Source organism: Heptranchias perlo, chromosome 9, assembly GCF_035084215.1.
Source record: "Heptranchias perlo isolate sHepPer1 chromosome 9, sHepPer1.hap1, whole genome shotgun sequence".
Lineage (NCBI taxonomy): Eukaryota > Metazoa > Chordata > Chondrichthyes > Hexanchiformes > Hexanchidae > Heptranchias > Heptranchias perlo.
Genome location: NC_090333.1, coordinates 18,163,255 through 18,188,730, shown reverse-complemented (window position 1 = coordinate 18,188,730; position 25,476 = coordinate 18,163,255). Strand labels below are relative to the sequence as shown.

General features: G+C 42.2%; 1 protein-coding gene across 1 annotated transcript in view; it reads right to left on the bottom strand.

Annotated features, from left to right (window-relative positions):
- LOC137325160 (scinderin-like) overlaps positions 1-23,898 on the bottom strand; it is a 28,743-nt gene extending 4,845 nt beyond the window's left edge. The window contains exons 1-12 of the mRNA XM_067989939.1: positions 23,790-23,898; positions 17,530-17,713; positions 17,265-17,419; positions 13,948-14,109; positions 12,179-12,328; positions 11,993-12,082; positions 11,713-11,845; positions 5,981-6,069; positions 4,082-4,297; positions 3,847-3,980; positions 3,671-3,761; positions 1,327-1,497 (exon numbers count right to left, since the gene is read on the bottom strand). Of these exons, the coding sequence (XP_067846040.1) occupies positions 1,327-1,497; positions 3,671-3,761; positions 3,847-3,980; positions 4,082-4,297; positions 5,981-6,069; positions 11,713-11,845; positions 11,993-12,082; positions 12,179-12,328; positions 13,948-14,109; positions 17,265-17,419; positions 17,530-17,710 (1,572 nt within the window). The 5' untranslated portion in view covers positions 17,711-17,713; positions 23,790-23,898. The remainder of the gene's footprint in view (positions 1-1,326; positions 1,498-3,670; positions 3,762-3,846; positions 3,981-4,081; positions 4,298-5,980; positions 6,070-11,712; positions 11,846-11,992; positions 12,083-12,178; positions 12,329-13,947; positions 14,110-17,264; positions 17,420-17,529; positions 17,714-23,789) is intronic.
- Positions 23,899-25,476: the final 1,578 nt, after the last annotated feature.

The following is a 25,476-nucleotide window of genomic DNA, read 5'->3' as shown; positions in this document are numbered from 1 at the left end:
ACTTTTAAAAAGAAAATTAATAAATCCAACTTCTAAAACAAAACATTGATGCCATGCGACTGAACAGGGACATTACCCAGAAACTGCTGCGCTGCTGGAAGTACGGCAGCGCGCGAATTATGCCCAACTATTTGCCCTCGCCTTGACCCTGTCCAATTCTCAGCGATGGGGGTCATTTGCATATTGGGACGAGCATTTGCAGCACTAACAATGGTCCCAGGATGTCTGCCCCACGGACCCAGAAGGATTTTGGAACAGAAACACGCCGCTCTGATTAAGGGGAACCCAGGCCAGGTCTGGCCAAAAAGTTTTAAACCTGCCACAAATTTTTTGGCAGAGATGCTCCCTTGCTGATCTGCATATTTCCAAACAGCAAGCTGTCGTTTGGAAACGGCATTGTGGGCCCCACTTACAGCCCTGCAGGACAAGCACACTTGCTTCATGTCGGCGCACTTACAGTAGGCAGAACTGGTTGGATTTCTAGGGAAGCCCGGCATCCCACCGCTCCCGGCCCCCAAAAGTAGCTTCATGATGGAAGGGGGAGCGGTGCAGAAGAAATGCCTATGCCCACCCACCCCCACAATCAGAATTCGCAATCTCAGCCAGAATGGGACAGAAGCACAGCAGGAACAGGCCTGCCCCAAATTCCCAACCCTTCTGTGCTGGATTTCTGTCTCCCCCCACCCACCCCCAAAAGCCTAGAATTTCTAGGCTATTTGCTTCATACAAACAATCGTTTCAGTAAAGACAAGTGGAAAGAGCCAGTGTCCTCCAGGAAGCCTCACTCTGCTCCATACCATAGATGAAAAATGGAAACCACCTCACATCAACACTACACATAGTGTAAATGCACCCACGTACAATGCCTCTTGAAATAAAAAGTACATTTCATCTTTAAAGTGGTAAACAGAAGTCAGACTACCTGACTTTGTATTGTTGATTCAGCTCCAATTTAAATATATTATATCCCAAATATATGTGGCCCTGTCCTATTAAATGAGACTGAATTAATGCTGATGACTAATCAACAGCAAATTATGTAAAACTATCACTGCTTTTATTTTAATTAAAAGCAGAGTCTGCTTCTGCAGTCTCTTTCCGTTTTCACATCAGCTTTCATACTTTTAGCCTGAGGGAAAGAAAGTCACTTAAAACATAAGTTCAATAGAAGAGGCCATCCGAGATTGTTGCAAGATAGAGCTAATCTTTCACGCTCCCTTTAAATCAAAGTAAACATGAATTAAGTATTGCCATTGGTGGAGTAAATAGAGTTAGAATATAGGCAAAATATTGGAACCCTTAAAGCTTGATTTTGGTTTTACTTACCTCAACTGCTCTAGTTGCTCCTGTTGAGCTTTTCCTAATGTGGAAAAGTCGAACTGCTGCAGCAGGGCTCTGGCCGCCCTTCCTGGAGGTCCCCCCGAGGTGCACAATGAGTGGTTTATCTTTGAACAGGCTCAGCAGATGAGGAGGCTCCTGACCTTGTGTCACCCGTACCTATAAAGCAAACAAGCCTTTACTAATAATGATAATGTAAAAAAAAAAATTTAATTCAGAACCACGGTAACCAACAAGGTAAAAAAGGGTGATGAGGAAGTAACGATGCTAAGCTTGGGTTGGAAAAGCCTGAAGATTATAGGAAGCAAGATAGACTGAGGGAAGCAAGGAGTTCCACAGTCTTGTAGTCCTGAGAAAAATGAGTTAGAGTAGGAGATTGTGCAACAAGACTTACGCTGGGAACTTCCTCGGAGCTGCTCCCACTCCACCACCGATGAATCCACTTCATCGGAAATGCAATGGAGCAGGCAGCTGTTAGGAAATTTCCAGCCTTCATTTCAGTACAGTGGGGCCATATGGAGGAGGAAGAGTGCAGGATGTTGGTTTAGGAGTTTAGAAGGAACAAGAGATGAAAGTTCAGGGAAACATGGTAGCATTAGAAGATAAAGGCGAGAAAGTGATCACGTTCCTCACTCCAATCTCCCCATTATATCCTCTAATGCATTCCTCCCAACAAGTAAAGACAGCCCACGAAAAACAGGGATGAATGACCAAAAACACTTCTTGTTAACATCTACTGTCACCTTAAGCCTGTCATTGTAAGGAGCACATCAATCATGACTCATAATTTGAAGTCATGGTAGGTTAAGTAACTACCTGTGTTAGGATCATGGTGGTTTATTAATATTAAAATGTCAGTTGAAGGGCAGGAATAAAACAGCCGAGGAAAGAGATTGCTGAGAACGACAAAGATTAAGCTGTTTGATAAAGGATGTTGAAGATAAGTGGAGAGATGCTAAGATATAATTGTGCAATGCTGACAGGCATATTTGATGTGTTATTTTGAGTGTACCAATAAAAAGCTATTGGCCTGGAAATTGCTAATATCGGTGATGCCAACAGGACTCATCGTTATTTCAGGGCAAATGGAAGAGCAAGTTCCGACAAGCGAAAATCCGGAAATTGCTCTACCATTTGTCCTGCTTGTTTGAAAGCTGCGCGGGAAGGACAGCTCACCAGCTGAATGAATGGACCAGCGCAAACTTGCTGCACTGCCCACCTGGAAACAAACTAATGTCCCCATAAAAACAAAAAGGTATGCTGGTTTATTTTTTAGGTCTAAACTAACTTTTAATGGCATGGTAAGTCTTAATGACTGCCGAACAACCTCTCTGCCACTGAAAATTAACTTTTAGAAATGTGGAGTCTTGTTACTTCTGATTTTAATTATTGTTGGACATTTCTGTAAAAAAAAGTTTTAAATTTCTAAAAAATCTTTTTCTTTCTGTCTCTTATCTGTCTTAATTCAATATTTTTTACCCTCTATTTATTTTGCTTTCTCTAACTGATTTTACATTGAATTTACTGTTGTAGCTTTCACTTCCTGGTTCTGACTCAGTCAAGGATGCTTCAAGCTGATTAGTTTGGGGTGGGGGTGGGGGTGGGGGTGGGGCGCGTGGTGGACAGGGAGAGGCAGAGAGTCTGAACCATGAGTATGAAAATAGTAAAAGTCAACATCACTGTACCTTATTTTTCCTCAATGAACTAACTTACAGGGTTCAAACACCGTTATAATAAAATATGAATCCTGCCATTTAATTTATTAAGAATAGTAATGTTAGTGACTTTGGCTTGCAATATTTGTTCTGCACTTGCCTATAATAATACTGGGGCTCCAAGAATTGCTCATTGATAAATGGAGTCACACCAGGCCTGGATGGTCTGATAACAAGAAGGAAGTTTCCAGTTGCTATGTGGGCAGAAAGAGGTAGAACAACAATCCTTTGAAGCACACTCCTGAATAAAATTGAAGTGCCAAAAAGGGGGAAAACAAACCAGGGAAGTTGTAGCGCAAGGTGAAAATCATAGGATTTGTTGTGGTCTGTCACACCACAACAAATCGCTTGTCCTGCCAACGGCTGCTCTCGGTACGAGGAGAGAAAACATTGACCATTTACCTTTATTGTGTATAAGTGTAAAAAAAAATTAACAGGTAATGACACTAAATACTGGAGGCATGCACCGTGTAAAATGTAAATTGTTTGGAACTTGCACCGTCCCTTTAACTTGCCAAGAAAAGAATGCACTGAATTTTAGATGGAAAGTCTGATCATTGTGCGAACATAAATTATGCAATAAATGAATGATTAATCTAGTGACGGTTAATACATACCTGGACAGGCAAACCTCGCATCTCGTCATCAAGGTTAATTGTGAGGACTGCTGATGCTCCCAGCTCATCCTTTGTTGCTTTGCTGCCTTGCCTTTAAAAGTAAACAAACGTTAAAAATCCTTGCTTTCTTTTTAGTCGTCCAGTTTAATATTTCATTAATATGTGAGGCGGCTTACCAAGTGTAAATGAGGTGCTGCTGCCTTTCACCCGATTTGTAAGAGTACAGAATAATGTAACAGTCTCCACCGTAGAACTGACCGTACGAGGAAGGGTCAACGGGTTGTTTCTTGAACTCTTCGATTCGCCAAATCTGCAGAGAAACATTGAACACGTTGTGATGCACATTATTGACTCCAGGTCCCTGTGCTTCGGCAAGGTAAAATTCTACGTTGATAGTTGTTGACTTGTTACCTGGACTTTGCCCGATCCGTCATCCACCATGTTGTATTGTGCTGCCATGGTGGTTGAGTTGTGAAGCTTCGTGACATCAAAGGGAACAGATTTAATTTTAGCAACAGTGCCGATACTGTACACTTTTCCAAGTCCTTCACTTTGGTCTTTAGCCTTCCAGTCTTCAAAAAACTGGGTGAACAGTGGCGTCTCACCATTCTCTGGAAGTATTTGTATCTACAAAACAAGGCAAGACTCGGGCTTCAGTTTTCCCCCAAATAACAAAACATGATAAACTGAAAAAAAAGTTAGTGCTATGCAAGTAAAATGCATCTGTAAATTGAGGCTCTGTTCTCCCCATGCCCTGTAAAATTTTACAAATCATTTGGACCTTGCCACCATGGGGAGAGGAGTGCTGGTATGGTATCATTGTTGTTTCTATAATTATACGAGGACTGGGCTGTGATCTGGGTTGTATTGGTGACATCTGACTCGTGGGATACATGACCTGCACCAGAATGGTGAGGTCCGAGGCTCCCCAGATAATGGGCCTCATTATAACGCAGCCGGCGCCCAAAGACTAGTGAAAAATCGGGCTGCTATTGGTGTGGCGGTGGCGCCAGCTGCCTCAGGGCAAGCCAATCTTGGAAAGGGGACCTCAAAACAGCCATTAGGCCCCTTATTTGCATATGCAAAGGATCCAAGGCCTGCTTCAAGCGTGGATAAAGGACGTCTCTGGCCTTACTCAATATGGCCAGCAGCGCACTTCCGGTTATTTTGAGAATGTATTAGGCCGCTTAGCATCTGAAAAACGAGCGCAACTTGGCCAATTTCTAAGCCTTTGTTTGCATGCTAATGTGCCCGCATTAAAACTCTGGATCAGCAGTAGTGGAGGGAACTATCAAAAAGGTTTGTATACAGTGGTCTAATTTTTCTTCAATATCGTACATCCTGACTGAACCAGTCTTGTCTCACAGAAACGCATATCCCATTAGATAGTCACAGAAAACCAATGACAACAGCTGACAAGAAATCTGCAGCTCAGACTGTACTACACTCTCCAATAAAAGAAGAATTGTGTTCTTAGTGGAGTTCAAAAAAAGGGGAAATGGAAATTAATATAGAAACATGTATTCATACACCACATCCCTCAATAAATTTAACAGAAAAGAACTGAGACTGCATAATTGCCAGATACAGTACATTTACCAAATAATTACCTGATTTTGAAACTAAACAGTAATCAATATATGGATGAGGGCATATTAGCAAGCAAAGTGCGAGGTCAAATCCTCTCTTATATTTGAACCTTGCTTACAGGTATTTTATCCTAACTAGAAGCAACTGAACTAGCACAGGCCTCCTGTTGCCTTTCTACTCTGAATTATCTAAAGACAAGGGGTGAATTTCCTTAGTGGTTCTCCTGATCACTCACCATAAAGTCGGCGGAAGTGCTGCAGAAACCCCCAGAAAATGGCATTTACATTATTACTCCTCCCACCATTGAGATGTCTGCGGCGTTTCTGCAAAGTTACAGCAGTCAAGCAAAACCACCCCCCCGAGGAAATTCACCCCATAGCATTTTCTGCTGCTGTGTCCTGTTAGACTTGTACAACCTATAATTACGCCATTTAAAAGTTGAGGTTGCCCACTCTGAAAATGGACTCTGTGCACTTGATTAAAAAGGTTGCTGACAGACATTTTGTGATCAAGAATTATTCAAGATATGTTTAAATTGAGAATCTGCAAGATATCAACAATACTTCTGTAAATTGTAAATGGTCTTACGCTTTGATTGACACATGCTGGGGTACATTTCCAGTGGTCCCAGCCACCTCCGGTACCCCATCTAAGCGACCATTGCGAGCCTACACAGTGGGTGTTGGGAGACTTGCTAAAATATACTGGATGATTGTTTACCTGAGTATTTTTTGAATATCGCTTTGAGTTTATAAAGAACTCGCACGTCTCAAATCCAACCTTCCGTTCAGTCTTGCTGGAACACTTTCCTGAAGAAAGAATAGCTGTTTACATCTGAACCTTGGGGTACTTCATCCTAACTAGAAGCTAATGAACTAGTACAGGCCTCTTATCACCCATACACTCAATCATCTAAGGACCAAGAGGTCGAATCTCTGCAGGGGTTCCCAGTACTCCAGTCATAACTTCAGCGGAAAATCAGTAGAAACGCCAGAGACACCTTTGTAAACAGCCCTTTACGCTGTTTCTCTGGGATTTCCGCCAAAGTTACAGCGGACGATCAGGAGAATCCCCATGGAAATTAATGGTGTTAGTATTTCCTGTTGCTGTGCCCTGATAGACATTATACATCTTATAATTAGACATCATTTAAAACTTGTGGCGAGTCACTTCTAAAATAGATTTCGTGCACTTTATTGAAAATTCAAATGGCTGTCTAGAGACAATTTACCAGTCCATAGGCATGGAGACCTGATTTAAGAATTATTCAAGATAAAGACTCCTTTATGTTTAAAATGAGAATTTGCAAGGTGCCAACAGCACTTCTGTAGATCATAACTGTGTATTGTAAAATGGTCTTGCAACTGTTAATAATGTAATATTACATTATTGTCATGTGATAAAACAGATGAGCTGTGACGCTGGAAAACTGAAGGAAGCAGGTACAACTATTACAAATCATTCCATTGTGTGCGGAGATGTTAATGTTGAAAATTCTTTAAAAATGGGTATCAATGCTTTTGATGAAACACTGAAAACGAGAGCAGGCTAGCGTAATCAAGAAAAAAAACAGTAAGAGCTTTGTTTATAACAATGGTGTGAAATCTTGAAGATAAAGTCCCTAAAATTCCCAGACCCCAATGCGACAGTGCAGGTGTGATGAGGCAGGATTTATGCAGGCCAGAATACAGGAGCTTGACCCCATCGGAAATCCCAGAACTCTGGCGGGACAAGGGCACGAGACCCACCAGTAGAAGGCCAGATGTGCCATTGGGCAGTGAGTGTGGAAAATTTAGGAAGGGGGTGCTGCAAGGGCACGCAACATTGTCATTTGAAGGACTGCATGCAGTTAAAGGGTAGAGTAGGCTCGTGCACGAGGGAGTGAAATGGCTGCCGCAACAGAAGGAAATGAGGCAAGCTTCTAACTTCTCAACTGGAAGTGCTGCCGTCCCACATTAGTTTGCAATTAAAGAACGGAAGGATGCCATCATTGGAAAAAACTATCCTGAAGTCAAGTCACTTGGCAGCAGTCATGTCAATTGTCTCACATCCAGCAATGCTAGCACATTGACGTCTCTCCTCCTAGGTCACTGTTGCCTTCCACCAACCCCGACAAATTATTTCGCCAGTTATTGGTTTTGCCAGCTGTGTTTTGTGGACCAAATAGCCTTTGGAAAGACAGAAATTATACAGCAGAGATACTTAGTTTTTCCTAAAGGCTAACTTTTTTTTTTGCCTTCAGATTCCTTTAAGTGAGCATATCCCATTAGCTTTCATAGCTGCCCTGTAAGAGCTGCTGGTGAGTGCAATTTCTTACCCCAACCCTTTACCTGAGCTGCTAACTTCAGACCCAATATGAGTTGAGTGCTCGTCATGAATATGTAATTAGGGCTGACCCTGAAAAATGCACTGAAATTAACATTGCTAGAAACTGACAAACGTTGTGCTTGTCAAACGATTGATTTCTCTGGTTTCTCTGGCTCTACAGAGAATCTGTCCTATAGTGTAAATCAGGGGGGTGGGGACGATGCCTGATGAACACAGAACAAACCATGATTGTGGATGATGCGCAGTAAAAACAATTATTAAAAATAGATGTTGTAGCTAGCCAATCTCTGGGGGAGATGAAACCAGATCAAAGTAGAGGAGACTTCAATATGGACCTGACGTGCAACCATTTAAACAGTATGGAAGTTGTAAGTCTTTTAACTAATACCATGAACTTCAAGAGAGCATATAATTGCTATTGGTTATTTTTGGTTGTACAACTACAAGAAAGGAGGGAGAGAGAAAACAGGGAACTATAGGCCAGTTAGCCTGACATCACTAGTAGGGAAAATGCTACAATCTATTATTATGGACATAGTAACAGGGCACTTAGACAATCATATGATTAGGCAGAGTCAACACGATTTTATGAAAGGAAAATAGTAGATTTGTCAAATACTGTTTTTTGAGAGCGTAACTAGCAGGGTAGGTAAGGGGGGGCCCAGTGGATGTAGCCAATTTGGATTTTCGAAAGGCATTCAATAAGGTGCCACATAAAAGAGGTTGTTACACAAGATTATGGCTCACGGGGTTGGGGGTAATATATTAGCATGGATTGAAGATTGGTTAACGGACAGAAAACAATAGGAATAAACGGGTCATTTTCAGGTTGGCAGGTTGTAACTAGTGGGGTGCTGCAAGGATCAGTGCTGGGGCCTCAGCTATTTACAATTTATATTAATGACTTAGATGAAGGGACCGAGTGTAATGTATCCAAGTTTGCTGACAATACAAAGCTAGGTGGGAACGTAACTATGAGGAGGACATTAAGTCTGCAAAGGGATATAGACAGTGGGCAAGAAGGTGGCAGATGGAGTATAATGTGGGAAAATGTGAGGTTATTCACTTCGGTAAGAAAAATAGAATATTTTTTAAATGGTGAGAAACTATTAAATGTTGATGTTCAGAAGGATTTGGGTGTCCTTGTACCACACTCTGGGTACTGTGTACAGTTTTGGTCTCCTTACCTAAGGAAGGATATACTTGCCTTAGAGGCGATGCAACGAAGGTTCACAAGATTGATTCCTGGGATGAGAGGATTGTCCTATGAGGAGAGATTGAATAGAATGGGCCTATGCTATCTGGAGTTTAGAAGAATGAGAGAGAATCTGACATTTCATTGAGATCACAAGAGGGCTTGACAGAATAGATGCTAAGGATGTTTCCCCTGGCTGGAGAGTCTAGAACGAGGGGGTGTGGTCTCATGGTAAGGGGGTCAAACATTTAGGACTGAGGTGAGGAGTAATTTCTTCAGAGGGTTGTGAATCTTTGGAATTCTCTACCCCAGAGGGCTGTGGATGCTGAGTCATTGAGTATATTCAAGACTGAGATTGATTGATTTTTGGACTCTAAGGGAATCAAGGGACATGGGGATCGGGCGGGAAAGTGGAGTTGAGGTTGAAGATCAGCCATGATCTTTAATGAATGGCAGAGCAGGCTCGAGGGGCTGTATGGCCTACTACTATTTCTTATATTTCTAAGAGACTGCATGGTGGTAATGAGCTGGCGATCAGACCCTGCTCCTGCCAACAAATATCAGAAAATCACAGGTGCATTGCCCACAATTTTCCATTGGGTTCTGAGTGGTATCAGCCTGCAGTACAAAACTGACCCTAATCCTCAAGGGATTCACCTGTAGTATCCATTTCCACTTGTACTTCATAGGGAAACAAAGAAGTCCTGTATCTTATCACATTCATCTAAGCAAACAAAAAGCTTTTCACACCCACCACCTGCAGAAAGACTTCTGCACGACAAGCTTGCACTAGATTTGAGCCTTTCTGAATGCAGTACATATAAACAAATTATGTGGGGATAAAAGCTGCTTTTTGTGAGGTCTATAGTATCAAACAGAGAAGATTACAAGCTTTGTCTGTAATAGTCCCAAGAGTCACACTGAATGACTGCTTACCCAATTGAGAAACCCAAGTGCAAGACTTGAAGAGTGATATAATGAAGTGCATGCAGCTACTAGGGCCCTGGTGAAGACAATATCAGCATCCTGAAGCAAAGGTTCAGATGCTTGGACTGATCAGAAGAGTACTCCGGGAAATCCCGCAAAAGGTGTCCAGAATTATTGGCATCAGCTGATTCTTATCCAACTTGACCCGACTAAGGGACCTTGCTAATTATCAGGTAGCAGGAACCGGTGACGCAAGAGAAGCCTGACCAAGAGTCAGAAGATGTCTGTCCCATGAACTCGGCAATTAGCAAGTGTTAAGACAGGCTTTAATAGAGAACATTTTCGGTTATGTACATAATGCAGCCAAAGTGTCTCATTAGTGAGCATCTATTTGAACATGCAGGGCAACAAAGCCAAACCCAATCCTGTCCTCATCAGGCAGTTACACATGTGCACTTTCCAGTAGATAGTGATCATAAACAAAAAATGCCAACTTATTTTCCCCACTGGGGCCGATGCCAATAGCAGCCTTCCGACTGCTGTCCCAGGTGAAATCAGGTATCTTAACCTGAATATTTTTTAATCTGGGGTGTAGTTGAAATAGTTATTATTATTGCAAGGGTATTTAATAGAATTTGCTCTAAGTGAGGTATGTTAATTTGCAATTTATTTTTATTATTTTAAATAAATTGAGTTTGTTTTAACTCTAGTTGCTGATTCGGTTTGTTTATAAGTGATTGATTTCTGAAGGGAGAGCATCAGCTTCATGGAAGGAAGTATCCACAGGTATTTGAAAGAGTAGTTGTTACTATAAGCATCACCACCAATGATTCCACCAGGGCTTCTTCTGGTCTTCCGAAAATTGGTAGAAATTCCAGAAATTGCCATAGACAGACGATCTTTTGCCGAAGTTACAGCTGGAGATTGGGGAACCCCTGCAGAAATTCTTCCCATGTACATAGATTGCAAATACAAACAGTTGAGCCAAGGGAATCAAAGGGCAGTGGTTTTAGAAAAGGAAAACTCTACTTTAGAGAGCTGGCTGTCGGGAAGGCCATGGACTGGGTACAGCTCTAAAAAAGGTGCAGCCTCATCCAGTAGGCACATGGAACATGGGTTATTGATGTTCTTGGTACGATATCACTCCTGTGAAGCACCTTGGGATGTTTTACCAAGTTAAAGGCATGATATAAATACATGTTGTTGTTGTTGTGGGCCTGGATTTTCCAATCTGGTGGGAATCCTGCCCAATCAGTGGCAGTGCAGGCTTTAAGCACATTCATCTCTACTCTGACCCCGGCAGGTATTCTAGGGTCAGGCAAATTTAAATTGTTGTTCCAGTGCACCTGGGTCACATGCCTTGGGTGGTGCTGCAATAACTTGACTGATGATACCAGCTGAAAATGTTTATTTTCCCCCCCCAAAATCTCCCACCATGCCTAGTGCAATAAAAATGCTTGGTGATTATCTGTACTATGTGAGGAGCCTGCCCTCCAACCTTTGCTGCCCTGGCAACGCTGGATGTCAGGAGCATGATGTTGTGTCTGACGATCAGCATTGCTAAAGCATTAATAACAGGAAGTACATCAGATCATGCAATCCTGCTATTTGCATAAGCCTGCCCAAATATGAGTGGGCATACTGAATGTCCCATCTCACTTTTGGTAGAAAATCCTATAAATAGTGGTGGAAGCAAGTGAGCCAGCTGAACAGCTTCCCACTACATTTCCCACTCCTGTCACTCAAACTACCCCAAAACAGACAGATTTATTTCAGAAATTCAGACCCCAAAATTGTGAAAATAAGACTATAGGTATTTGAAGGTTCATTTTTGGAAATGTTGAAAATCTTACAAAGAGAATCATTAAACCACAGTAGTTTTTATAAAGAATAATTATAAGCATACAGCAATCCTAGAAATAAAAGGAATTTTTAAGAATTGAACACTCATCTGGTAAAATCCACACAATTAAAAAATGCACAAGTGTGTAGACTTTCTTACCTTTCCACATAAATATATGGCCACACGCCCCATTATCAAGAATATAACACTCCTTGGTTGAAAGTGTTGCCATGGTAAACGGATTCTCAGCAGCTACCTCCGTTAAAGTTAATTCTCCACTGGCATCGGAAATCTAAGAGATTACAGTGTTTAGTATCCAGGATTGTTGTTATTTGTGTGGTATTTTAAGAGAGCATTGCAGTTGACTGAGAAGGCTGCAGCTCAGAGTCAGGAATGAAATTGTGCATTATCCAAGATCCTTTTTAAAAAAAAAAGTTACCATGTAGAGTTTGGCTTTTTGCTTGCTTGATGATTCAGCTGTAGAATCTTCAACAGTTGCTGCCGGAATGGTTGGTTTGGAGCCCAGTAACTGCCATTGAAAAAAAGGAAACATTTAATCTTGCAGAAGCCCTCCTGCATTATATAAACTTTACAATAAACTCCTAAGTGTTCTCCACATACTCACATCAATAACCACTGTGGGCTCGTTTCCTTCATCCACCACCTGTACTTTGGCACGTCCCATCCTCTCACCGTCACGAATGCCTGCAGCAAGCTGACAGCACTTCAACCGCTCATAAACGTTGCTCTTTGATCCATTCCACTGATAGATGGTCTACAATTACAAGTTCATCTGTGACTTTGCATGTTGTATAACCGTATTTTAAACTGAAACTAAACCTTATGCTAATTATGTACATTACTTGCCAGTTTAAGTACAGCTGGGTATGAAAGCTATTACTGTTTGCAGGTGTCGTTTGATCAGTGGCTTAAATTTCATCGTACTGTAACCCAGCTTGGTTTTCCACCTCCACTCCCCACCCTCTGCTCCTTTCCTCTCATTCTCTGTCCATTTCCTTTCTCACTCTCCCCCCCCCCCCCCTCTACTGCCCCATTCTCACTGTTTTAGACTGAGATGGTCTAATATTTCTGGGGACACACCGCTGTCTATGCTGCTGGAGCTGAGTGGGTGAAGTTGTCTACGGTGGTTCCTGCACACCAGGATGAAGAATGGATAAGTGGGGAAGCATAAATATTCTGGAGTTTTGCTTGGTTATTTGTCCAGAACATTCCTTCAGGAGATTAAAAAAGTGAAGTAGTCAATGTCAAGGTAGATTGTATATGGTCTGTGGACATTATTGTTCTGTATACTTTCTTTCTCTCTTGCTTCACAACGTACGGATAGATATACATGTACTACAGGCTGATTGGCCAATAAAATAGTTTGCAAAGTTCTGCATGCCCCTTTTAAGTGCACGGTTAAGAGCAGTAACATCCAGTAGTTCAGGGAGGTGGCCATTTAAGTGTTTTCAGCTGCTTCTTTTTTCAAGCTCCCAACTTGGAGATCCTCATGGTACACCAAAGCTTTCAGAGGGACTCCCAGCTCCATGTACCTAGCTTGATTTTCCATTCCATTTCCCATTGTTTCTATGCCTCACTCCTGGACACCCAGTCAGCAGATATCAATGATGTTGGGATATAGGACTGCTCACTCACCCACCCCAGCAAGATAAAGCAAAAGAATAAATATTAGCAAGAAGGGTTTTCCTACAACTGTGACGTAGCACCCACAGCACTAGATTCTCAGACAGAAGAACTTGGTATTTTCTCAGAAGATGAGCTTTCCTAACCTTGCTCAGGTCCTTTGTATGAAAGAAAAACAATTTTGACCCCACCTCCCCCCCAGTTTACGATAGGTTGGCTGAACTCGGCCAAGGCGGTGGGATGCCACAATGGGCCTCAGTATCCGTGTACTGGGGGGGTGGAGAAATCAGCAAGGGTTTCCACTCTCGATCACTATGCAGTGACCCCTGCTAGAAATTGCACATGGGGTGAGGACAGAATCATGCTCAACTGTGATGGGTCCCCCCACCCAATGACTGAATATTCTGCCAACACTTACCCTTCTGGGCTCACAGGTGAAGAAGAGCCAATTGGACAAGCTACCAAAGGGCAACTGGCACCTGTGGAACTGTGTCCAACATGATTCAGCATCTTCAGGAGGGGAGGGACAAAAACTGCAGGTAAAAAAAACAAACCCAAGACCACCATATAGATTGACTTGCGGTGCCACTGGTCTGTGATGTCAGTGGGCTGGATCGTCCTTGCCCTCAACCAAGGAGGAGAGCACGATAACCGTAGATAACAGAGGAGGGGAGTACTGAAAGTAATAAGGATCAAAGTGTAACTGAGCTTGCTGCCATTTCTTGAAAACCTTTAACATATTGTACTCACAGCTCCTACATCAATAATGAAGCAGTCTCCGTTGTTAAAGCTGGACCATGTGAAAGGCACTTCACTGGCTCGCACATTTCGTTTGCCTTTAACATGCAACAGTCTCTTTGCATTTGTGTCATTGGTGACAACATGCTCAAATCCAGATGCGACACCTCCTTCCTACATAAGGAGACAAAAACGCTGCAGACGATTATGACGGCAACAATAAAGAGAATTATTTTCAAAATAAAAGTCCTACAGGCCTTTGTATTCCTGCTTGTGAGTTTCAAACATTTAACCTTAAATTACATAAAGGAACGCCAAATAATGCACCAGAACGAGTCCTATGTTTTTCTGTGCTTTACAAGATTATAGTCTGAGTTACAATCTATTCCAGACTGATGACTGTTAAGGATCCGGAGTGAAATGAGTCTGGTTAGTCTTAACCCAGTTCGAAGGAGTCATAAATTTACTGCAAAAAAATCTGGCAATCTCACTTGGATATGTCATGACGATGGCTGGAGTGGGATATTGAAATATCACACTGGTGCAATAAAGAAAACTTTATCCCCTATCTCATGCTTTTCAGGCCTAGGAATGCTTGATATTAACATTGGATACAAAAAGGAAAAAATGGTTAATTCCCCAGCACAGTCATTCTTCACCATCCAGGCTGACACTCTAGTGCAGTATTGAGGGAGTGCTACAATGCCGGAGATACCATCTTTCAGATGAGACGTTAAAACCAAGGCACCGTCTGCCCTCTCAGGTGGATGTAAAAGATTCCAAGGTACTATTTTGAAGAAGAGCAGGGGAGTTCTCCCTGGTATCCTGGCCAATATTTATCCCTCAACCAAAATCACTGAAAAAGATTATCTGATCATTATCACGTTGCTGTTTATGGGACCTAGCTGTGTGCAATTTGGCTGCCACCTTTCCTACATTACAACAGTGACTACACTTCAAAAGTACTTCATTGGCTGTAAAGCACTTTGGGACTTCCTGAGGTTGTGAAAGGTGCTATATAAATGCAAGTCAGTCTTTTTACAAATTATGGCTCTAGCCATGTGGCTAAGCTCAAGGGCGGTACTAATGGGAATATCAGGCACAGTTAGCTCCCCTAGTCCATGGCCTGCCCAATCCAATTGGGTGTGCTGCGAATCAGGAGCACTAACCTCCTCACCCGACATTCCAATCGCATTCCCATTGGGAAAAGCTCTGCACTTGGAGCACTAATTTATAAAAGTTACCCTGTTTTGAAAAAGAAACAGTTCAAGTATCCTGCCTCCTTACACTCCGGCAAGTGCCTGTTTCATTAGTTTCAGGTCAGGCCGCTAGAATGCAATACTTTTCACACAACAGGACTGATACCTTTATCAGATCAGATCTATTTCCCACCAATACAATTTTTTAAAAAAACAATGTAGTTTGGTTGTGGGTTTTCCACTTTGTAAGCAACTAAAAGGAAAGTTGATTCTACCATGCATCCCTCAGACTCCATTAGGAAATGACTTGGGATTCAAAACAGCTTCCATTCTCTGAATGCATTAAACTTAAATTGCAGTAAATTATTTAAACATTCAGAGAGTGCACTGAAAAAAAAATCAATATTCCTTCCATAAAAGCTTCTGTTCATAAGCCTTACAGTTAAAACACTAAGTGAGGATACAATTGAAACATGGTGACACAGTACATGCTGACATTAACAGTGTAAAAGGTACTTCAGGTGTAAGGATGGCCCTCAGGTTCGAGTGGGATCTTTGACTGACACCAAACTCACCTTTGCTTCCTCATTTCTTAATCAGGCCACTAAATGGACAGGACCTGCCATTCCTCAGAGTATCAGCTATGGAGAAGACTCAGCAGACGGAATACATGACACCATCCAGCTTGTCCCAGAGCGAAAGTGAATCAGTACTTTTATGCCTCCAAGAGGACACTTCCCAGTTGTTTTTCCCCTCATACTTCAGTTTTCTTGATGCTAGTGAGCAGCCTCATCTCCCTTCTCCAAATAGCCTCCAGGACTTGATTGTCTCCCTTATGTGTCGGTGACCAGAACTAGACGCAGTACTCAAGGTGTGATCTGACCAGAGCAGAATATAGTTTGAGCACAATTTTCCATGTCTTCTAGTCTATTTTGGTTATATAGTTCAGCATCCTATTTGTTTTGTTGATTTCTGCTTCCCAGTGGTTGGACATGTTGAATACCAAGGTCTCTTTCAGCTTCACCCGTAGCTATTTCAACACCATTCATGTTATGATACTCATTTTACCAATTTTTCTTGCTCTGTGCAGTACTTAACACGTGTATTAAATTTAATCTGCTATTTCTCTGCCCCCATACATTGTTTGTCCTTCTCATTTTGCAGTTTCAGAGCTGCCTTCTCAGCTTCAGCTGACTCCTCCTCTCCTCCCAGGTTTGTATCATTTGCCGATGTGAACAATTTGCATTGAGCTTCTGTACTAAGTTGTTCATCTAAACAAGAAACAATCAGGATCCAAAGATGAATCCCTGGGATACCCCACTCAGTATTTCCCCCTGCCTGGATATAATTCTAACTAGTACCTACTGTTTTTTACCCTTCAGATAACTTCTTATCCATTCCCCAGGTTTACTCTGAATCCCAATTGCTTTGAGCTGAACAAGTAGCTTTTTGTGCAGAACTTTAGCAAATGCTTTTTAGAAGATGATGGGTTGGCAGGAATTAGGCAGTGATGGGGTAAGAAACCAGAAAAAAGTGTGTTGGGGGGGGGGGGGGTAGAAAAGAGTATGAAAGCAGGGAGAATTCAAAACCAAATGTATTTGAATATCCTAAATAATCATGAGAAAGGTGACCTTGATACACCTGGGCAACATTAAACATTTTACTCGGGGGGGCGGGAGGGAATGCTTTGTTTAAATGGAACTCCTTCCTAGTACATCAATCAGCCCCTTTAACAACTTTTGCTCAGTGTAAAGCTAGTTAGGCAGAGCTCCAAGCTGCCGTTGAAATTCAAATGCTTGCAGCACATACAGGACAAACGGGCCAAAGTTAGTGACTATCTGACTGAGTTTGTACGTACCAGAAAGAAAGAACACACACTGAAGAAAGCCACTATAGTCATTGGTGAACATGGGAGGAATCATTGCAACCCCTTTTTAGAAATATATAAAATTGGACTTTTTTTTTACACCCATTCGTCAACAGATAAATGGTGCCTCCAGCTTTTGGTGACAAAAATGGCATTTCACACTTCGGGTAACAAGAATGCATAAACGTTAGATACCTCAGAGACTTGATATTTTGTAAAAGATTCCAAGCTCTTTGAAAGACAATGTTTATTGTTTACATTACCTTGTACACAAGACCATTCTTAAAGTAGCTCAGGAAAATGTTTGATTCATTGCCTTGCGTTTCCCTGTGCTGCACTGGTTTGCCATTGAGACTATCATCCAGCTGAACACAAAACATGGCAGCAGATCCAGATTCATCTTGACTGCACTGGTTTCCTGGAAGAAAATATTTATCAAAGACCAACCTAAAATAGTAAAAAAGTTTTATTCCGAATTGCATTAACAATAGTCTGAAAATCCATATGCAAATATGAATGCAGACATACCTAACCACATGTGGGCATTGTATGAAAAATCTGGAGCTGTATTTAGTACAAGATAGGCATCACCAACGTAAAAATTTCCATACAGCTTTTCAGGAACTGGCGTGGGGTTCAATTTCTCAATTCTCCACACCATCAGCCCTGGCTTTTTGCCGATATTTTCAAATGCCTCGTGACAAGCCATTGTCTGTGGAGAAAATTGGACAATTGGTAACTGGAGATAGACAGAAGCGATAAACAGAACTAACAAACAGAATGCTGAGATGCAGAAATTTTTAATCTGGGGGGGGCGTGGTAGATTCAAAAAGTAAGTCAGTAATTTAGCGAGGTACAAGACAGATTTGCAGCCGATTCAATCATCTTTTGTAACACAGCAGCTTTCCATACCCTCCATGTTACAATCTGGTGCAGTTTAGGCACTCACGAAGAGCCAGCATTTTTTGCAACTTACCCACAGGAAGAAACTAACAAAGAACAGACATGGATCTTGGCAGTAAATCTGAAAAGTCTAACAGAAATTAGAACCTTTTCCAGAAAATCACTATTCGGATTTTAAAATTAGTAAACATATCTAGTGATTCCAAAACAGTATTAAAATATGAGTAGCTACATACTGATCTGTTAAACAACAGCTATATCCATGATTTCACTTAAGTAGTCAGAGCACACCATCTGCATTTATTCTGTAAACAATTGCCCCACCCAACATCCTTTTGCCAAAGTTTTGATTCAAGTTGAATGTCTTCATGCACCTCTCTAATGCTTGAAAGCATGGGATTGAGCACAGGTGGTTCAATAAATATTTCAATGCGTTAGAGCACAAAGCACTAATTTGGTTCAAAGATGATCAAGCAAATGTTTTCCTGTAAGGGCACAGAAAAGCCTAATAATGCCCATCACTTCACTGCAAACCTCATCCATTAAAGGGCTAGGAACCACATAAAGGTGGGTTCTGAATGACTCTCTGAAGTCCCCAACGTGTGCTTAATTCTTATGGTGATGAGTTTCTCAGGAGCACTGTCTACTGAAAATACAGGAATTTTTTTTTTTAAAGTGAAGCTCTGTAGCACTTTGGCATGTTTAAGAAAATAATCAACTGCAATTTGAGGCCTAAGATGCATTTTTAAAATTGTTTTAATTGGTTTCTAAGTAAAAACAGACTTTGGAAAAAGGTCAAATACAAAACTTTCCCCCAGCTGCTTACTAGTACCTTACATAAACTTCTGAGAAAAAAAATGTTTGTTCTAGAACGCGATATATAGAGTCATAGAGTTATACAGCACGGATAGAGGCCCTTCGGCCCATCGTGTCCGCGCCGGCCATCAGCCCTGTCTACTCTAATCCCATATTCCAGCATTTGGTCCGTAGCCTTGTATGCTATGGCATTTCAAGTGCTCATCCAAATGCTTCTTGAATGTTGTGAGGGTTCCTGCCTCCACAACCCTTTCAGGCAGTGAGTTCCAGACTCCAACCACCCTCTGGGTGAAAAAGTTCTTTCTCAAATCCCCTCTAAACCTCCCGCCTTTTACCTTGAATCTATGTCCCCTTGTTATAGAACCCTCAACGAAGGGAAAAAGCTCCTTAGTATCCATCCTATCTGTGCCCCTCATAATTTTGTACACCTCAATCATGTCCCCCCTCAGCCTCCTCTGCTCCAAGGAAAACAAACCCAATCTTCCCAGTCTCTCTTCATAGCTGAAGCGCTCCAGCCCTGGTAACATCCTGGTGAATCTCCTCTGCACCCTCTCCAAAGCGATCACATCCTTCCTGTAGTGTGGCGACCAGAACTGCACACAGTACTCCAGCTGTGGCCTAACCAGTGTTTTATACAGCTCCATCATAACCTCCTTGCTCTTATATTCTATGCCTCGGCTAATAAAGGCAAGTATCCCATATGCCTTCTTTACCACCTTATCTACCTGTTCCGCCGCCTTCAGGGATCTGTGAACTTGCACACCAAGATCCCTCTGACCCTCTGTCTTGCCTAGGGTCCTCCCATTCATTGTGTATTCCCTTGCCTTGTTAGTCCCTCCAAAGTGCATCACCTCGCACTTTTCCGGGTTAAATTCCATTTGCCACTGTTCCGCCCACCTGACCAACCCATCTATATCGTCCTGCAGACTGAGGCTATCCTCCTCGCTATTTACCACCCTACCAATTTTTGTATCATCAGCGAACTTACTGATCATACCTTTTACATTCATATCCAAGTCATTAATGTAGACCACAAACAGCAAGGGACCCAGCACCGATCCCTGTGGTACCCCACTGGCCACAGGCTTCCAGTCACAAAAACAACCTTCGACCATCACCCTCTGCCTTCTGCCACTAAGCCAGTTTTGTATCCAAAGTGCCAAGGCACCCTGGATTCCATGGGCTCGTACCTTCTTGACCAGTCTCCTGTGGGGGACTTTATCGAAGGCCTTACTGAAATCCATGTATACCACATCCACTGCGTTACCCTCATCCACATGCCTAGTCACCCCCTCAAAAAATTCAATCAAATTAGTCAGACATGATCTTCCCTTGACAAAGCCATGTTGACTATCCCTGATTAATCCTTGCTTCTCCAAGTGGAGACTAATTTTGTCCTTCAGAATTTTTTCCAATAATTTTCCTACCACTGATGTTAGGCTCACTGGCCTGTAGTTCCCCGGTTTTTCCCTACTCCCCTTCTTGAATAATGTGCACAAGAAAATAAACAGAGTAATTCAGCTAATAGCTCAGGATCTAGGATACTTAGTAGACCCACCAGCAATTCACCTGACAGAATCCTGAGGGAGCACAACTTAACCTAATCTGCATGCTCACCTCTGCCCACCCAGAAACTTGTATCATCATACAGGTTAACATGTCGAGCTCTCATTTCCTTTGAGCGGAAAAGCTGTTTACAGTTGTACAAATACGTTTCCTCAATTAACCCCAACCTTTTTTTAAAAAAAGCAAATTGCATTCTTGTAGCTGCTGAATCGATAACTAGTACATTAGATCATTTCTACAGAAGCTTCGTACACTTTAAATTGAATAAAAAGCCACCATAAAAGTTTACTTAGTCAGCTGAATATCTTTCACCAAATGAATTGATAAGCTAACAAGATTTTGAATGGGATGTCGTTTGCACAGTAGTATCTAGGAAAACTGCTATCTGTCTTAGCTTTCGGCGGCTATACTTAAGAGTGCTTATTGTTACTCTCCTGGAACAATTTTCATATACTTTCCATGCTTTTTTAAAAAAAAAGTCCTTTCTTCCCAACCTGAAAATCAAAGTCAGGGTACCTAATGAGCAGAGTTAGTAGTTTCTGGTTAGTAAATAAGTCAAATTGTGTTTTTCACTGATATTTCAGAGATTGCAAGTTTTCCTTAAAAGCAGAAAACCAGTGGTTTAAATGAAAAAAAAAGGCCTTTCCCACAATATAAACAAAGAGACTGCTTTATCCAATAATTAGGGCGACTGTTATACCATGACCGAATCAGTTTAAGGGATGGGATTCCAGGATTTTTAAACCAGTGTTTTGAGTCTGTAATTCTATCCATTTTGTCATTTTAAGCATAAACCAACAGCCTTGCTCATCAGGGTTCCCACTGCCTCCTCCCCCATGCCTACAATGTTTTCCCTACAGCATGGCTTATTTATTAGGGTGCTTCTTCTGAACTTATTTTTGCTGAGGTACACCAGGGAACTGGTGTGTGCTTCAGCACATCTGTTTCACACAGTTTAGGAAGCCAATTGTGGAGGAACTGATTTTGATTGTCCTTACAAGGACAGATTGTGATGTGGATTGTGAAAGGCTACAGATCACAGATAGGGGAGCAGGATAGGCAGATAGGTGGCAAATGCAGTTCAGTGTGAAGCAATACACTTCGGAAGAATAGAGAAAGAAAATACATCATAAATGGTAAAAGTTTAAAGGACTAGAGGAACAGAGGGATCTTCATATCTGGAAACAAAAGTCATTAAAAAGGTGGTCGTGCAAGTAAATAAGGCCATAAAAAAGCAAATGGAATCCATAGCTTTACCTAAAAAGGTATAGAATACAATAACAATGAGATAATGTTGGATTTATATAAGACCTTAGTTACGCTTTATATGGAATATTGCTTTGGACACCCTATTAGAATATAATAGCAATGGAAAAAAAATGCAGTGTAGATTCACTAAGAAGTTGGTTTACAGTTAACGAGAGGCTTGTAAAATTAGGGCTTTTTTTGCTAGGTAATGGGAGACCCGATAGAGGTCTTCAAAATTATGAAGGTTTATTGAGGCAAATAGTGATTGATTATTTGCACTGGTCAATGAGATGTCACAGCACAAGAGAATTAGAGGTGAGAAGCCATTCTTTACACACAGGATGGTTAAAGTGTGGAATTCTCAGCCACAAACCATTGTTAAATCACTGTCCGTAAATTCTTTTTTAAAATCTTTTTTTTAAAAAAAAGAGAATTAGGTAGTTGCTTGAAAAAGAGCATTATTAAAGGGAATGGGGAGCAGGACAGTGGGATTTGACTGGATGAGCTGAACGGTCTGTTCCTGTGCTGTAACATTTTATGATTCTGAAAATTACACCCAACATCTTCCAAACCTGCCACTCAGGGGTATAGGTTTCAGATCAGTGACTGCACTAAACTGGGGTCCTGTTGTCCGAAAAAAAATTGGGAAACGCTATCAGAAGATTTAGAGAATGGGAAAGTGATGCGGTAACTGCACAATAAGCACACTTAAAACTGCTGGGGCCTCGGGCCTTGAAAGTAAAAGTCTCAAATTCAAAATGCTTCCAAAAGTTTAAGAACACAGGGGGCTAGAGCAGGCATGAAAACTTATGACAACCTATCCGCATTTAATTGTCAAACTCCACCCCTCTCCCTCGCCAGTGCTGCAGGCAGTGTGGTTTCTTTGTGTATTCACAAGTGTCTCAGAACGAGAGGAGGCGACAATGATTGTGTCCGATTCTAGCACTGTACAGTGACCCAATTCAATGCCACACAGACACCGTTTATTCACATAGTTTGTTAACGCGTCGTTGATAAATTCACGCCTAGTGAGAGCCGACGAGCTGAATACCCGGGAGTATTACTGGACCCTCGCCAGGGTCTCAGATTTGGGCAGTTGCCTCGTTGGGTGGCAAGGGTTGGGGCAGTTGCCACCGCTGACTGCCCCCTCCCCAGTTTGCACCTTTCCAAACTTTACCCGGTCCTGCAAAGAACACCTCGAGATGTCAGGGAACCCAGTTGAGCCCAGTGCTGCTACAGAGAGGGGAAGAGAACTGCGGCGCTCTTTAAATCAGGGGAATTAAGCGAAAGGACAGTGTGGGAAGAGCATCAAAGCGAAGAGGTTAGCTGTTGGCAGCCGGAATGGACCCTCTGCCCCCCTCCCGCTCATGTCCAACATCCTAGGATTTAATCCAAATACTATCAGCGCATTTGGCCGAGCTCATAAGTCTCTAACTAACCTATCGAATCTTTCTATAAAGCACTCAGCCACACCCACTCAAATCTGCTGGGACATTTTTAGCTCTGTTGGAAAATAACTTTAAATAAATAACTTGCGATTTCTTTTCTTCATTTCAGCTACCAGTCAACTCTAACATGGCAAGTCACTCTACAGCTTAGTAAAAATTCACAAAGTGATCGCACTTGATGTGAATTCCAGTCTGCACCTTCTATTCTATCTGTTGCGTTTCCTGTTCGTTATCCGTCTCCACTAGCAGTGAAATTACAAGCACCACTTTAGCGATCTGTGCCCCTCCCAGGAAAAAAAAATGTTTCCCAGATCGCACAAAAAAAAAACTCCTTCAAAATGGAGATGACCAAAGTCCATTTCTTATTGAGCTGCAGTCCTTTTACCATCGCACCAAACCAAACAGGAGCGGAGCATCAGGAATTTCCTACTGATCTACTTTAACCAAAAGAACACGGTGGCCATGTTTCTAAGACTGAAAATCTGGACTTTATTGTCTGTTTTTAAAGACAGTGTGGAGTTTGCAGAAACTTCAACGTCCTCCACAAAAAACGGCAGCGGTAAGAACTCTTCCCCAACTCAAATTTATTAATTTATCAAACGCAGACCCTTCCCCAACCATCGCAGAATCCAATGCATTTTAAAAATTTAATCGATTCCACTTGTGAAAATAAGAGCTGGCAGGAAACTGACATGATCCGTTGTAAAGCGGGGGAAAAAAAACACAAGCGATACAAAATACAGCACAAGTAAAACAAATACTAATGGTCAAAGTGCAGTCAGGGGCTGAGGAGAGCACGGTACTTACCTACGGGGAAGCGTGTGGTCCCGGATACGGTTCCAGAAGTAATATCAATCGGAGATGCTGAATTCAGGACTCGTACAGCTCTGGTTCGCATTCACTCTAGGCTTTTTTTTCATAAATCAAAGAGAGTGGAACCAGAACTGCAATCCCATTGGTCGTTCACGTGATGTGGGCGTCGCTGGCAAGGCCTGCATTTATTCCCCATCCATAATTGCCCTCGAGAAGGTGGTGGTGAGCCGCCTTCTTGAACCGCTGCAGTCCGTGTGGTGACGGTTCTCCCACAGTGCTGTTAGGAAGGGAGTTCCAGGATTTTGACCCAGCAACGATGAAGGAACGGCGATATATTTCCAAGTCAGGATGGTATGTGACTTGGAGGGGAACGTGCAAGTGGTATTGTTCCCCTGCGCCTGCAGCCCTTGTCCTTGTCCTTCTAGGTGGTAGAGGTCGCGGGTTTGGGAGGTGCTGTCAAAGAAGCCTTGGCGAGTTGCTGCAGTGCATCCTGTGGATGATACACACTGCAGCCACGATGCACCGGTGGTGAAGGGAGTGAATGTTTAAGGTGGTGGATGGGGTGCCAATCAAGCGGGCTGCTTTGTCCTGGATGGTGTCGAGCTTCTTGAGTGTTGTTGGAGCTGCACTCATCCAGGCAAGGGGAGAGTATTCAATCACAATGTTTAGCTAATAATTGTTTTGTTTGAATACACTCATTCCCCGACTGCTGACTATTCGATCCAGCTCTTTCTTCCAAATGACATTATCATCCCCTAAAAAATGTAAACAGAGCAAGGGGCTTCATTCTTCAGGGTAGGGGAAGGGATGTTGGTCATGATTCGATTAACTTTCAAACTAAAGCAACACCTTCCATTGATATAGCACTTTTAAGGCAGAAAAAATGTCCCAATGTGCTTCACCGAGACGTGAAGAAAAAAATGGATACCAAGCCAAAGAAAGATTAGGATGGGTGACTTACATCCTGGATAAACAGATGGGTTTTAAGGAGGGTCTTAAAAGAGTGGGAGGAAATTCCAGAGAGTGGGACCTAGGCAGCTGAAGGGACAGCTGTCAATGGTGGGGCAAAGGGAAGGGGAGATGCACAAGCACCAAGTCAGGAGAACTGACGATTGGGGGCAGTTTATAGGACTGGAGGAGGCTCCAGAGATAGGGAGGGGTATGGAGGGCTTTAAACACGAGGATGAGGATTTTAAATTTGAGGCATTCATGGTGAATAGTTTAAACCCTGCCCAAACACTGCATTAATCTGCATCACACTGTCCCAGTTTAGCCTATTATTTAGCAGCAATTCTTTTCATGTTTTGTCCTGAATATTTTCAATCTATTATTTTAAGCATTAAATAGAAAACTTTTCAATAAACCCATTACTTTGTGCCAGACAAACCAAATGAGTCACTGCAGAAATGTTAATGTCAGTGACACACTGGGGGTTCTTTGTGATGGAGAGGATATGGGGTCGGAGGCTCAGTGCAGGGCTGAAAGGGACACTGAGGTTGCGAACAGTCTGTTTCAACATAAGACAGTAATGGGCAAGATGAAAAAACTGGATGTAGTTCATGGGATTCAAGATATAGTCTAACCAGAGCGCTATACAGTTTAAGAATGACTTCTTCTGAATTGTAATCTACTGGTTTGGCTATATAGTTCAACATTCTAATTACTTTTTTTTTTGATCGCT